This window comes from Pteropus medius, unplaced genomic scaffold, assembly GCF_902729225.1.
Source record: "Pteropus medius unplaced genomic scaffold, Ma_sr-lr_union100, whole genome shotgun sequence".
Classification (NCBI taxonomy): domain Eukaryota; kingdom Metazoa; phylum Chordata; class Mammalia; order Chiroptera; family Pteropodidae; genus Pteropus; species Pteropus medius.
Genome location: NW_024350399.1, coordinates 1,948,649 through 1,963,025, shown reverse-complemented (window position 1 = coordinate 1,963,025; position 14,377 = coordinate 1,948,649). Strand labels below are relative to the sequence as shown.

Genomic DNA, 14,377 nt, shown 5'->3' with positions numbered 1-14,377 from the left:
CTGGAAAAGAAGCAGAATACATTTCTATTAATGCCCAGGCTGAAAAATAGTCCATTAAACACCATGAACAACCAAGATGAGAAGGCGTCTCAGAAAGAAGGAGAAAAATCTCCAGAAAATAAGCTTACAGACATAGAAATATGCAACTTAAATGACAGAGAATTCAAATGTTACTTCTGAAAAAACTCAGTGAGTTCCGAAACGAGTCATATCAACAATTTCAGGAATTGAAAAAACAACTAGATCAGCAGAATGAGTTCTTTAGCAAGGAGACTGAAACCCTAAAAAAGGACAGAATAGATCTTCTGGAGATAAAAAGCACACTACAAGAGTCGAAAAATGAAATAGCAAGCTTGAGAAATAGAGTTGACCAAATGGAGGAAAGGATCAGTGATATCGAAGACAGAAACCTAGAAATAAATCAGAAGGAAGAAGAGAGAAATCCAAGAATGAAAAATAATGAAAGAGAAATACAAGAACTAGCTGATACCATCAGGAGGAGAAACATAAGAATAATGAATATTATCAAAGGCAAGGAAAAGGAGCAGGGACTAGAAAGCATTTTCAGACAAATAGTTGATGAGAATTTCCCAAATCTAAGAAATGAACTGGAGTTTGGAATTCAAGAAGTCAACAGAACACCCAATTATCTCAACCTAAAAAGGCCTTCACCAAGACACACTATTAACGTTATCAGAAAAAATGTGAAACTGAGTCCCCTATATCTCACACCATACACAAAACTTCAGGTAGATTATAGACCTAGATATAAAAGGCAAAACTACAAAGTTTCTACAAGAGAATATAAAAGAATGCCTTTATGATCTTGAAGTTAATAAAGATTTCTTAAATAGAACACAAAATTCAATATCTATAATGACATGCCATAGAATAGTAGGAGATACTAATATCTGCAACACATAGCACTGACAAAGGAATGATATTCACATCCACTTGACCCTTGAACAACAAGGGTTTGAACTGCGTGGGTATATAAGTGTATTTTCTCCTTATGATCAATAACAATTTTTTCTCTAGTTTACTTTTTCATGAGAATATAGTATATAACACATATACAAAATATGTGTCATCGACTACTGATGTTATCAGTAAGGATTCCAGTCAACAGCAGGCTATTAGTAAAGTTTTTAGAAAGTCAGAGTTAAGTAAGGAATTTCAACTGCGCAGGGTGGGAAGGTGTCGGTGTCCCTAATCCCAGCCTTGTTCAAACGTCAACTGTAAATAAAGAAATCCTAAAAATTAACAAGGATAACTCATTAAAAAAATGGATAAAAGACATGAACAGAATTCACAGAACAGGAAATCCTGATGGATAGCCAAATGAAAATTGTCCAATCTCATTAGGAATCATAGAATACCAAAGTAAACTTACAATGAGATACAATCACACATCAACCAGATAGACAAAAATAAGTTTGACAAAGGCAAGTGTTGGCCAGGATGGCAAGTAAACTTTTATACAATGCTGGTGGGCATGCAAATTGGCACAATCACTTTGGAAAGCAGTTTTCACATTACCTAGAAAATGTAAAGACATGCACACTCCATGACTCAGCAGTTCTGCTCTGAGTAGAAACCCTGGAGAAATGTATGTTCATACGTGCCAGAGTACATGTGAAAGAATATTTAAAAGGACATTGTTCATAATAGCCAAAACCTAGAAATCATTCAAATGTCCCTCTAGAGTAGAACTGATAAACTGTGGTATATTCATATAAAAGAATATATACAACAATAAAAATAAATAAGTTAGAGCTATGACATGGATGAATGAATCTCACAAAATATTGAACAAAATAAGCAAAATAGAAAATAATGTATTCGGTATGATTTCATTTACATGACATTTAAAATCATGCAAAATTAAATCATATTAAGACATACACTGGGTGCTAAAATTGCAAAGAAAAGCAAGGAAGAAATTACTAGAATGTTAGAATAATGTTATCTTTGGGTGGGGGGCGCAGGAGATTGTGATCGATAATGACCACATGGCAAAGGGCTTCTGGGGTGTCAGAACTGTTCTATTTCTTGACTTGGGTAGCTGTTGTACAGATGTTCACTATATAACTATTTGCTATTCTGTACATATAAAATCTATGTATTTTTTATATTTGTGTCATATTTCACAATTTTAAAAGAGCTGAATAAAGCATATTCTGATGCCCCTAGCACATATATGCTAGACAAAGCTTTTCCATGAAGAAAATTCAGGGAGGACTTCAGTTATATCTCTTGAGACAGGACAATGATTTCAAGAAGCCACCTTCTCCCACTCTGTATCTCAGATAATTAACTTACCCAGTGGTGACAGCATATTTGATGTGGTTGCTTGTGGTATAGATAAATACCCCACTCTCATCCCAGGCCCCACTCTTGACACGAATGTTCTCATGAATGTTACAAAGAGCCTCCAGTTTGCGGTTACAGATCACAATGGCTGTAAGAGGCAAAGGGCATGAATGTTCTGCTGGACAGAGTGAATGAAGCAGACTGGCAGGGATGGGGAGGGAGGGACTGGTCTCCAAATCAGGGTGGATATAATGAAGACTTACCATGTTTGGCCAGCAGTGCTACATGGGACATGTCTGCTGACCAGATTACATATTTCACCTTGGAAATCTTCACAGATGCCAGAGTTCTGGGACACAGAGAGAAAGGCAAACATGAGTGGATCTGATCCCCTTGTCCCAGGTTATGAACTACTTCCTTCTCACCACCAAATTAATATAAACTCTAATTTCTTAAAATAATATCGAATAAAAATTCTCTATAATGTAACACAGTGACTTATAACATTTTGGCTCACGTTGTATATTTCTCTCTTCCTCATCTCTCTGGCCTTATTCCCAAGTATTATTAGGGAGTTGTGTATGGCTGTTTTCAACACTGAACTGTAAGCTCCTTTAAGTACAGAAACTGCATTTTTCATTCCTGTGTCCCTATCACTCTAAGTCTCAAGAGTATTCTTTGTTTAGGTAAGTGATCTAAATACAAGCCCTTCATTGTAATGCTAATGCACATGTACAGGATAAAGAGTGATTACTGAGGGAAAAACATGGCTAGAAAGTCTTAGAATTACAGCACAAGAAGTGGTCAAGCCAAGAAGCAAACTCACTTGGGGGTAAAAAGTTCTCACTAAAGATGTCTACTCTCCCCCACTATATGCCTGTCTACCCAGGACACCTGACATGTTACCGCTTCTGCTGCACATCGAAGAGTGTGATGGATTCTGCGTCTCGAAGCAGGAGGTTGCCTGTGCCAGCATAAAAGATCTCATCGCAGTTGGGCACCTGTACTTTTTTGGTGATTTCATTCTTTAGATTCTTGATCAGAAGCTGAAATGAGTATTAGAGAGAAGCTTAATAGAAGTATGTGTATATAAAATGACGACAGTTGACAATGTCTTTTATCCATTATTCCTTAGCTTCGATAAACATTTTTTTTCCTTTTTTTCCTGTGCAGGTATATCAGCAGTCTAGGTAGACCCTCCAACCAAGATTCTCTCCAAGGGTCCTGATAGCTCTTTTTTTTTTTCCAATTGAAATATTCTGAGAAGTCCAACTAAAATCCTAATTCCTCAATCAACCAGAGAGAACAGTGCTTCTTGGCTTAAATTTGTGAAATATTTTCTTGAGAGAGCTGTTTATCTTATTTAGGACCTATTACATTTTAAGTACCAATGAAAGTAGTAAGATAAAGAGGAGGGTCAACTTCTCATCCGGCCCACCTTTTTAAAATTTGATGGGGTTTTTTGGCTCTTGTGTTGTCGAAGTGACTTTAGCTTGGTTCTTAAGCCCAGAGCCATAGTGACCACTGACCCAATCAAATAAATTTTAAAGCCTTTTCCTGGGAGGGTAGGGATAATACTAAGGATAGAAGGAGAGCTGATACATAAGAAACACAGCTGCCTAGAGTACAGAAAGGCAAAAAATGTTCTTTATTCTGCAATACAAAGCCATTGCCACCATACCCACCAAATTAGTTTCCCCTTTTAGTCTTAACTCACTGAATGCATCCGATCTAGGACAGCAAATCGGTTTCGAGCAACCCAAACGGCTGTCAGGCCCGAGGATCGTTTCCCTTCAGGAGCTAGAAGAACAAAATCGAAGGGCAGGAGCATGTGGTGAGCCACTGGCAGATGACAAAGTCACGTGCCATGGAGCTGCCAGTCTTCCTAGCTGCCATGTTGGCTTTGCCAGTTCAGCTGCTTCATAACTAATTCAGCCATAACCTGGGGCTATTGTCAGTGACTTTTCTCCACCAGTTCGCTCCAAACTCCAAACTCCACACCTGCCAAGCCTCTCTTCTTTAGGCCAAGTGGCTGCAGTTCAGCAATACCATGTACTGGCAGAAGGACTGCCCATCTTGGGAGACAGCACACTCCATCAAGCTAACGAGCAGGGCCTTGCTGGCCAATCTGTGGCACATTGCAAACAGCCTGTCAGTGTCATAGGACCTCCTATATCAACAAGCTGTAGTAGAGACAGAGCCCCCTGCCCAGGATGCAGCTGCTTGCAGCTTTTAACATGCAAATGTAGGCCTCCAAATAGAGCAGGGTGGGGCAGAGCTCCCAACAAATCTTGACAGGCAAACTCAATGCTGGGGAGTATTTAGCACCAAGCTGTTGCTCTATAAATGTCAATCAGTCATTCTCATGACAAAAGTTACGAAATGTTCCTCAGTACTCAAACATTTCACTAGCCGATGAGAATTCTGAGTGGGCACTCAACTCTGGAAAACTTTGAGGGGGATACAAGGAAAAGTATGCCAAAATATTCTTTTATCTATTACCATCAGCAGAAAACTGGACAGAACGTGCTGGCCAGCCTTGCTTTGTACTTCTCTGGCACCTGGGGATGACAGGTGATTTATAAAACGAATTCTTATGACAACCAACACTCCTATCTTCCAGGGGCCGATGAACCTCACTACTCAGGCTTTGCTCTTCTTCTCTGCTGCCAACCTTTGGAATGCACCTTTACTAATTATCATCTTTCTCAAAAGGTGGAGAAGCAAACATAAAAGATAAAACTAAGGTATTCTGAACTCTATTCAGTGTAAACACATGGAAGAAAAAAAGCAAGTTTGTGGGTAGGGAGGAGCCAAATCACAGAATTCAGTCAGAAATGGTTTAGCTAGTTAATTTATAATGGAAACTTTGATTTATAGATATCAGACACTATAGGTTTTCTCTCTTCTGGCCATAACCACACTTAAAGAGAGGGAATCATATTAGCAGAAACAATGACACAATGGCACCCACAATAGGGACAGAGCGAGCAAAATATTTCTCAGAATTTGTTGATGGGGTCTAAAATATCATGAAAGTGTGCTAGTTAAGAGTAGGGACCAAGGACTAAACCTCTGACCTATAAACTAGCTGGAGAAAGTGCACTGAAAGGAGTATTAGTAAGACTCAAATCTATTCTGAGAATGTTTTGTCAGCAAGTTCTAATAGTAAGTATATCAATAAGAGATGGTGGTGATGGAAGAGGTAAGCAGGGGTCTCAGCTGGATCCTGGGATCCCTGGTGGAATGTGGGGCTGTTAGCAGCCTCATCTTTTTGACATGCAAAAGAAAGCAAATCGGATATGGATGTGGATGGGAGAGCATAAATCCCTACTGCCAGGATGAAACACTGCAAGATTGGAACCACATTTTTAAATAAATGAAATTACCAGGGTGAAAGTCATATCAACTGACAATAAACTAGGATAACATGCTGTGCTGAAAAAGAAATTGTAGAGTTTCTAATAACCAAATTATAAAATATATATATCTAACTGGAGTAATAAAATGGAGGCGGAACATGAATATTTCACACCACGGTCGCCTCTGATGCAACTGTCAGCAGCACCTGCCACAGACTTGAGTGATGTAGCCACAGCCTGGGGAAGGAATGTGAAAAATTCAAAGAGGAGTGATGAAGTGGGGGAGGAGAGGTGGAAGCAGAGTTGAGTAGACAAACAGAACACGTACCATCAGGATTCTGCGAGTCAGCATCCTTGGGGATGGTGTACAGGTCATAGGTACTATTCTCTAAATTGCTGGCTCTCTGTAGAAGGGATAAATTAAACTGTTAGTGAGAGGCACTCAAGATACCAGTTTATCCTGACAGAGAAAACAGTACAATTATACAGACAACAACATGAAACTATACTTTTCTCACCCTTCACCCAGATGGCATATGAATATCTCCACGGGTAAAACAGATAGGGCTCATTGCCAAAGAACTCATCATTCCTGTCTCTATTTTATCTTCCAAATATGCAGATATTATTTGAATGAAAGCTAAGATCGCTCTCTATCTCATAAATTAACAGACTAAAACCTCAATATTCTAATGTGCCCCACCTAAGTATACTCATCAACTTAAAAGTCTGTTTGAAGGCGAAAAAAAAGGCATCAAAGAAAAGACATTTAAAAAAATGCCAGGGGGCAAATGTGAGACTACTAGATATTGAAAAGGGGCTGGGATGACCAACACTAGAAGTCATATAGGAAAAGACAAGTTTTCATTCTTTTTAATTTGGCATCCAGGACTCTAACAATAGACTGTCATTTCTTTTTTGAATTGTAAGGCAAGAAATGAGAAAGGCTACCTGATGATCCTGAAGGCAACTGCACTGAAAGAAACCCTTCTCAAAATCTCTATTTTCGCCCAGAGGGATCAAGATAAGCATTTCTTAAGATATAGTCCTAAATGTTCTCTCAAATTACTTTTAATGACTTGAGTCATTCATCTTGATGCTTCTTTAAGTTTAGACGGTATCAGCCTTATGAAAGACATAGGTTCACAAACCTTTAACATGTTTATGACAACTAAAGCCTACTGGGTGTGAGCCTCCGTTTTCTGTGTTAACTCTCTCAAAATGACCATTAAATAGCTTCTAAGAATGCATTAGAGATTTCAAAAGTATGAGAAAGAGACCTACAGGAAATGGGGAGGCCCTAAAAGGACTCTATTGTTACTTACTGTACATAGTAGGACTGCATTTTCTGCTGGATTGTATGACATATTGAATACTGGAAACTTGGAACCACTAGAAATATTTAGAGAAAAAAAGAAAATAGAAAAGAGGCATAAGGAATACAAGAAAGGAATTATTCTTACACCTCCTACTTATCTAATCTTTACACATATACTTGTCACTTCTACAGTTAGGAAAAAAATAAATAAATACTGCATCTATTTTCTTCCTTCCCTTAAGGTTTGGGGATTTCTCTATCTCAGCTTTGAATAAACAGTTTTAAAAAAGCAAACCCTAGTACAAGTTAAATTATTCAACAGAACGTAGGGTTAACATTTACTATAGTGAGTGGAACTGGTTCTTCTTGCGTATGAATTCCTACACATAAATGCCACAGAGTAACATGTGATGTCTATGGCTAATTTCTCATATCTCTTGAAGTGTTCACATAAACCCATCTTTTTATTATAGTCATGCTAGAGGATGATTATCAAACCCTCATGCCAAAGTTTGCCACCATGAATGTTTCAGCATGCTGATGCAGCTGGCTTTCTAAGAGGACAATTCCTTTTGCCAGGCATCCCGGAGGTTATCATATCTTCAGAGTTAAAGAGTTTCCAGAGACATATTTCTGGTTTAAAGTTGCATGTATTTTGCTGGAAAAAAGAGTTATAGAAATGCCAAATAAAGGCAAAAGGGCCTATCACCAAGTTGGGCTATTCTCTACCAGGATGCTTTCTCTAGTTTGTAAGAGACCTGGGGAACTGTGGCAGGATAAGTTCCTCTCCACAGAGTCACTACCATTCTCAACAGGGGAATTTCCCTTCCCCGCAGGGCCACCTCCTTGCCCATCGTGCTCCTGGGGTTTAAAATGAGCAGCTTCGGCCATTGGGGGCTCGATCTGCGACAAGAGATGAGATCCAAAATGTTGTTAAAAGAACACAGTATGGTTTGTGGGTATATCATGGTGACAGAGAGAGTTTGGGGGGAAAAATAAGTCTGATTTACCTCCGCAGCTGCATCACAGCTACATCTTTAGAGCTACTGAAATCCAACTGACGTAAAAATCGGTCTTTGACATAATGCAGCATATTGCCATGAACAGCATAGGCTGGCCGTTCCCGTTCCAGTTTAAACACAATCATGCCGCCATCATGGCCTGGGACACAGGGAGAAGAGAGGAAAGAATTAGTTGTAGGCAAGAGAGCAAGCTAAAAACAGGAGATACACAAGACAAGGATTATATATGTATGCTAAAAATAAATATAAGACATCTAAATGCATCCTTTATTTGCCTAAATTATCATGATTCTTGGAATCTTTATTCATATAAATTTCTGTGAATCCTTTAATACAGTAAGTCTTCACTTAACTAGTGGGTAGGATTTGCAAGTTTAAGTGAAACCATATAATGAAACCAATATTACCGTAGGATAATTGATATAGACAAGAGTTAAGTTCCTATGGCATCTCAACATTATAACAAAATGATGCTGAACCAAACGATGTTATCTGAAGACCTGCTGTACTCTATCACACTGCCACATTTAGACGTGCCTTCCTCTGTGTTCTAACACTTTGTACAAACCTCCATTATAGCACTTATCACCCTAGAGTTTAATTGTGTAGGTCTATCACCTCCACTATGTCATGAGCTACCTGAAGGCAGAAATTACAATTTCCATCCTTCCTCAGGCTCTAGCTTATAAGAACATAAAAATACTTGCTAAACAAATGGATACTAGTTTTAAAAGCCTTTGTGGTTCTGTTTTTAAAAAATGTTTTGCTTCTTCCCTGGCATCACCTATCCTTGGAGAAACTTTAGACTTTTGTCCTCTAGCCTACTCTCCACACATAAACCAGATGTCACTTCCAATGGTTTTCCAATCAGAGTAAATTACGTAATCTGGCCTGGTCTTACCTTTCTTTACTTAGCTCCTTACTCACTGTGCTCCTACTGGCATGTTCCTCAAACATACTCAGCATGCCTCACAGCATGGTCTTTGCATTTGCTGTTCCCACTGTCAATGCATTTGTCACCCCCTGCACCTTTCTGAACACCCAATATAAAGTATCAGTCCTCACATTCATCTGTTTCTATCTCCCTTACTTTTGCTTAACTTTTCTCCAAAGCATTTTTCATCATACGTTATTTTACATATTTATTGTTTTACGGTCTATCTTTCTTCACTGCAAATAAAAGTCCCATAAAGTCAGGGACATTGTTTTACACTATAATACCAGTACCCAGACTAGGGCCTGACACTCAGTATGTATTTGCTAAATGAATGAGTAAAACTCAACTTCTAGTTCCTAAGTCTGAGAACTCCAAGTGTCTAGTATTAGCTCCCTAAGTCTCCTAGGAACTAATGGGCTTTATGGTTAAATGGCTTTTGGTGGAAAAAGAACACTGAAAGACTACTACTCCTAAAAGGTAAAGGGGAAAAAAGGAGAAAAGCCTCACTATGTGGCTCTGAGGATTCCATTTCTCCTTGTCATCCTACTATGCATTTACTGGAGACAAAGTTAATAGAGCATCACTCTCAAGTCTTATAAACTTTGAACTAAAACAAGGAAAAAAAGAGAAGATATGGCCTTTACCTGCTGCAAATAGGTTAAGGTTGGGGTGGGCAGCTAGGACCCAGAAACGATCATGGTCCCTGCGGAAGGTCTGAACCCCAGTCCTAGGAAAACAAAAGGTGCACAAAAAAAATTTCTAAGAAGTCTTCTGCTCATCATATACAAGAGTATCGAGTGGTAAGCCAGCATGCTGATTTAAATCAGGGACAGTATACTGTATATCCTAAGTAAATGCAATCATGATAAATTCTACCAAAAAACAGAAAGAGGAAACTCCAAACTGACTATTATTTTGATATTTCAATTTCCTCCATTCATAATTTTCTACTCCGCTACTTTCATTTCATACTTATTTCTCTGGCTACATTAGAACATGCTTAAATTTAAAGAAAAAAAAATACACATGGAGATTTCTATTTATTGAAAAATTTGTAAATGTTGGCTGATCTCTAGACCTCTTCAAAAGTTTTCATAATACAGGTATATCTCATTTTACTGAGCTTTGCTGTATTGTGCTTTGCAGATATTGCGTTTTTTTACAAGTTGAAGGTGTGTGGCAACCCTGCATCAAGTAAGTCTATGGGCACCATTTTTCCAATAGGCTCATAACTTCCGTATGCACCGGGAAACCAAAAAATTCATGTGACTTACTTTATTGCTGTATTTACTTGATTGCAGTGATCTGAAACTGAACCCACAGTATCTCTGAGTTATACCTGTATATGCTTTGAATTTCTACATGCTGAGGATGATGATAAACTAACAGAAGTATTCTAATTTTTAAAAAGAGAGAGTAAGAAAGAGAAAGGGGTTTCCCTTGGGTTTGGTCCCACAACATCATAACTTCCTTACCGCTTAGACATATCCCAGACTCGGATACTCTTGTCCTCAGAATTGCTGAGGATCAACTCTTGGCGAGGGTGGAAGACAGCACAAGACACATTGTTGTAATGGCCCCGGCAAGTATCAACCTCCCATGCCTTTGATTCTGAAGGACAAAAAAGAATTAGGTCATCACAACTCTCTACTACTTTAAGTTTCAGATTTGGAATTATGACATCCTCTAACCAAATGCTAGGTATCACCACAAAGTGCTAGATTGCTAATAGGGCAATTTTCTTTATTTAAACCTCTGAATCTTTACATATTTAATTGTTCCTTCACTTTGGCCCTCCTACCAATTTTGGTACCTCTTCTCCATCATTCTTTATCCCCTTACCCAGACTTATTTGTCACTAGCTGTCAATATACAATGTAAACTCTATACGGCAGGAATTTTATTTTAGTCACTGTTTTATCTCCAGAGCCTTGAACAATGTAGGTACTCAATAACTGTGTTGAGTAAATGAATTCCTATTCTTCACTATGTTCATACTCCTCAAAATCAACATGCCAAGAAAAAACAGGGAATGAGGCAATTTTTATGCTCCCTGGATTAGCATAACCACCTAAGGTAGAAAAATGGTCACTAAGTTCAGAAGACCTGGCTATTTCATCATGCTGGCCAGCAGTCAATTTTTTAGACATGGTGATGCCATCACTGTTTACTCACCATTCATGCGCCAAATCTTCACTTGACGGTCATCAGCCCCAGATACAATAAGGGGCATAGTGGGGTGGAAGGCAGCCCAATTAACCCCACGATCATGACCCTGTGGGGAAAAAAAGTGGTTCTTCTAAAATGGCTTTCTGTCCATTACCCAAAGCAAACCAATGGACCATGCTGATAGTTATAAAAGATGTCTCTGACTTTACTCTTCAGGGACTATGCTGCTCTAAGATTTGAACATGAGAGTTACTAAGTCATTCTATCCAATATTACCTCCAAATTCTGAGAGTTCTTCTACTTCATTTGTATATGGGATATACTGCCTTATTTTGTTACTTGTCTATTTATAAATTTCTCCAACTAATTATAACATCTCAAGAATAAAGACCAATTTTATAACTTAATAAAGAAATTCTCAAAGTATAGTTGGGAAACTACCCTAAGACATTATTTGCTTTTTTACTCTTATTTTCTCATGAGTGTAGCATTTTCCAGAGAATACATGACATATGATGATGTCACTGCTTTGAGGGCTAAAGGAATGTGTGCTTATATATTTCATGTTTTAAAAAGTTCTTGGTTTTAATTTCAAATATGATAAAAATTGACAGATATAACCCACATAAACAAAAACTCTTTGGGGTACTCAATAAGTTTTAAGAGTATAAGATGTCCTCAGACCAAAAAGTTTAAGTACTGATAATTTTAAGATATATTATACCCTATTTATATAGTTGTTCTCTGTATTGTGACATAATCATGAAAAGGAAGTTTTAAATTAGCAGTAGTTTTGAGATATCATGTGGTGAAAAGCATGTAGGTTTTGGAGTCAGATAGATCTAAGTTCAAATCCATTTACAAGATACACATGGACTTTGGTAAAGCACTTAATTTTTCTAAATCCCTATTTTTAAATCTCCTTTCAGTAAAATTAGGTTAGTAATGTCTATTTTAATGAATAGCTATAAGGATTAAATTAGATATTTTTTAAAAATCTATTTCCTCTCTTATGCTTTTGTATATTCCCACCATACATCACAGTTACTTATACATGGTTGGTTGGTTGGTTGGTTGGTTCTCAGTACCCTTCATTAAATTCTCCCCCACTCTTCCCTTACAAAAGGCTTGATAATGGGCTCTGCTTTGGGATGGTGATGGAGTCTATGGCAACTTTCTCGCTCTCTTCCCACTATGTTTATAAGGTAACATGACTCTCTCTGAGGTGGCATATAAGCTTCATTTCTGTTGGCTCACCCACTATTCTATTTCTAGTGTTTCAAAACAGTGCCTAAGCACTGCATAAACCTTTGTTGAAGGAATGAACACATGAACAATATACTATCACTGTTTCCCTGGAGAAAAGCCCATATTCAGCCAATGGCTAAGAAGATAACTACCTCCAGTACATGTTTCACAACTGCATCCGTAGTTCCAAACAGATCAACCCCAGTTATTCCTCTCACATCTGACTCCACGGCACCAGGGGACAAGTTTTTTTTCCTTAGACCTTTGAAGGGGTAAAGAGTGGGATAAAAGATGTAAACATGTTACCAAAAAGAGCATAGTAACAGAAACACGGAAAGGTACAGTGATAGACTAACATTAGAGAAAAGGGAGAAACAATTAGAGAGATTGAAGAAAGTAGAGAGACTCAAGAGTTTCTATCTATTTCTTTCTAAAAATGTTCAAAATATTGAAGTATATCGACTATCTTCTTTTCTGCTTCTTTAATGCTTAATAGACCCACTACTGGGGTTTCTCTCCAGAGGAGGACAATCTAAACTTCTGACACAGCTAACTTCTTCAAGAAACTTCACCTTAAGAATTGTCAACTTGACCATTTCTATTCTTCAGTGTTCCTGAAATGTGGCCTCAAAACGTAAACATTCAATTTCCACTTTTCCACTTTCAATTTTAAGAAATCTATAGCAACTTTTCTTCTATCACCTCGAAGAATTTTCAAAGAAAAGCCACTTGGGGAGGCCACAGCTCAGTGTTTCTAAAACTGGAAGCTTTTAGGCGACTTATGGGGAAGTTCTAGAGGAGTTAAGGAAACTAGACCTATTAAATATAAAACAGCTATTTGGTGGAAGATACTGTAAAACTATAAACTACACAAAAAGTGTACTCATGTCTTCTACTTGACTCTAGGACAGGGAACAAAATAATTAAGACTGTCATGTCCTTTGAAGCTCTTGCTTAAAATGCTGATAATAGATCTGAATACATGTATTTTGCCATTAAAACTTTTGGAGGCTAGTTTCATTGGGAGGAATTAGCCTATAATTTGAAAAGAATGGGAAAAAAACCATAAAGATAAGAGTTTTATTTGTACAGGATCCAAATTTATGGCAAAACTACAATTATCTTTAAAAGCTAACTATTTTGCTACGGTCAGAACCAAAATTATAACAATACTACCTTACGTTTGAAAAGAACTTTGTGGTCTTCAAAGCACTCTGACATGTTATATGATTTGATTCTGATAATCTTTGAGACAGGCATGCAGGCATAATTATACCAGTTTATAGATGTGATTATAGAATCAGAACTAAAATCCTATTTTTTGAAGTATTTGGGGGGCAAAGAAGAAAATGAAATACCTGGCATTTGTAAAAAAAAAAAAAACAACCAACAAAACAAAAAACAAATATAATGGAGGAAAAATAAAAGCTATCATTGAAAATAAAACTTAGTTTTAAGCCTAAATTTTCGCATCTGTAGGAAAATACAGACATTAAGTTTAATGATAATATTTATCTTTATTGTATTAAAATTCTAATATATCTTTTATTATAGTGGCATTAAGTATCAGCACTGGAGAAGTACTTAAAAAGACATGACAGTTTTAATTATTTTGTCCCCTGTCCAAGATAAGCATTTAACCAATAGTTAGAGAGAAATAAAGCTGATGCTCAAAAAAAGGCACTCTCCCAAAGCTTTACAAATACATTATCACAGGGGTGCCTCCTTTCACTTATTTCACTTGTCCCTCTAATGCGATCTGTCAACTTTTTCTAATGATTCTGGGGTATCAAACAGATTCAAAGAAAGATACAAAGACAGAACGCTGTGAGGAACTTCACCTCCAATAAGCTTCAACAAACACATTAAAAGGGAAAGCAGTACGATAGAACGGAAGCCTTTGTTGCACTTGCTTATAATGATCCAGGAAAAAGGGAAGGGCAAAAACAGACAGATGAATAGTGACAGGCAGTGAAAAGATACTTAGAGAAGAAATATCTGAGCCTTT

General features: G+C 37.6%; 1 protein-coding gene across 2 annotated transcripts in view; it reads right to left on the bottom strand.

The window, feature by feature from the left end:
• Window positions 1-14,377, bottom strand: part of COPA (coat protein complex I subunit alpha) — a 41,660-nt gene that overhangs the window by 15,312 nt on the left and 11,971 nt on the right. Inside the window, exons 7-17 of one of the 2 annotated variants that reach the window (XM_039839962.1) lie at window positions 12,522-12,631; window positions 11,128-11,227; window positions 10,428-10,563; window positions 9,597-9,679; window positions 8,004-8,154; window positions 7,001-7,067; window positions 6,004-6,079; window positions 4,031-4,113; window positions 3,220-3,359; window positions 2,577-2,662; window positions 2,323-2,488 (exon numbers count right to left, since the gene is read on the bottom strand). In XM_039839962.1, the coding sequence (XP_039695896.1) occupies window positions 2,323-2,488; window positions 2,577-2,662; window positions 3,220-3,359; window positions 4,031-4,113; window positions 6,004-6,079; window positions 7,001-7,067; window positions 8,004-8,154; window positions 9,597-9,679; window positions 10,428-10,563; window positions 11,128-11,227; window positions 12,522-12,631 (1,198 nt within the window). The remainder of the gene's footprint in view (window positions 1-2,322; window positions 2,489-2,576; window positions 2,663-3,219; window positions 3,360-4,030; window positions 4,114-6,003; window positions 6,080-7,000; window positions 7,068-8,003; window positions 8,155-9,596; window positions 9,680-10,427; window positions 10,564-11,127; window positions 11,228-12,521; window positions 12,632-14,377) is intronic. The other variant, XM_039839963.1, reaches the window with a different exon arrangement.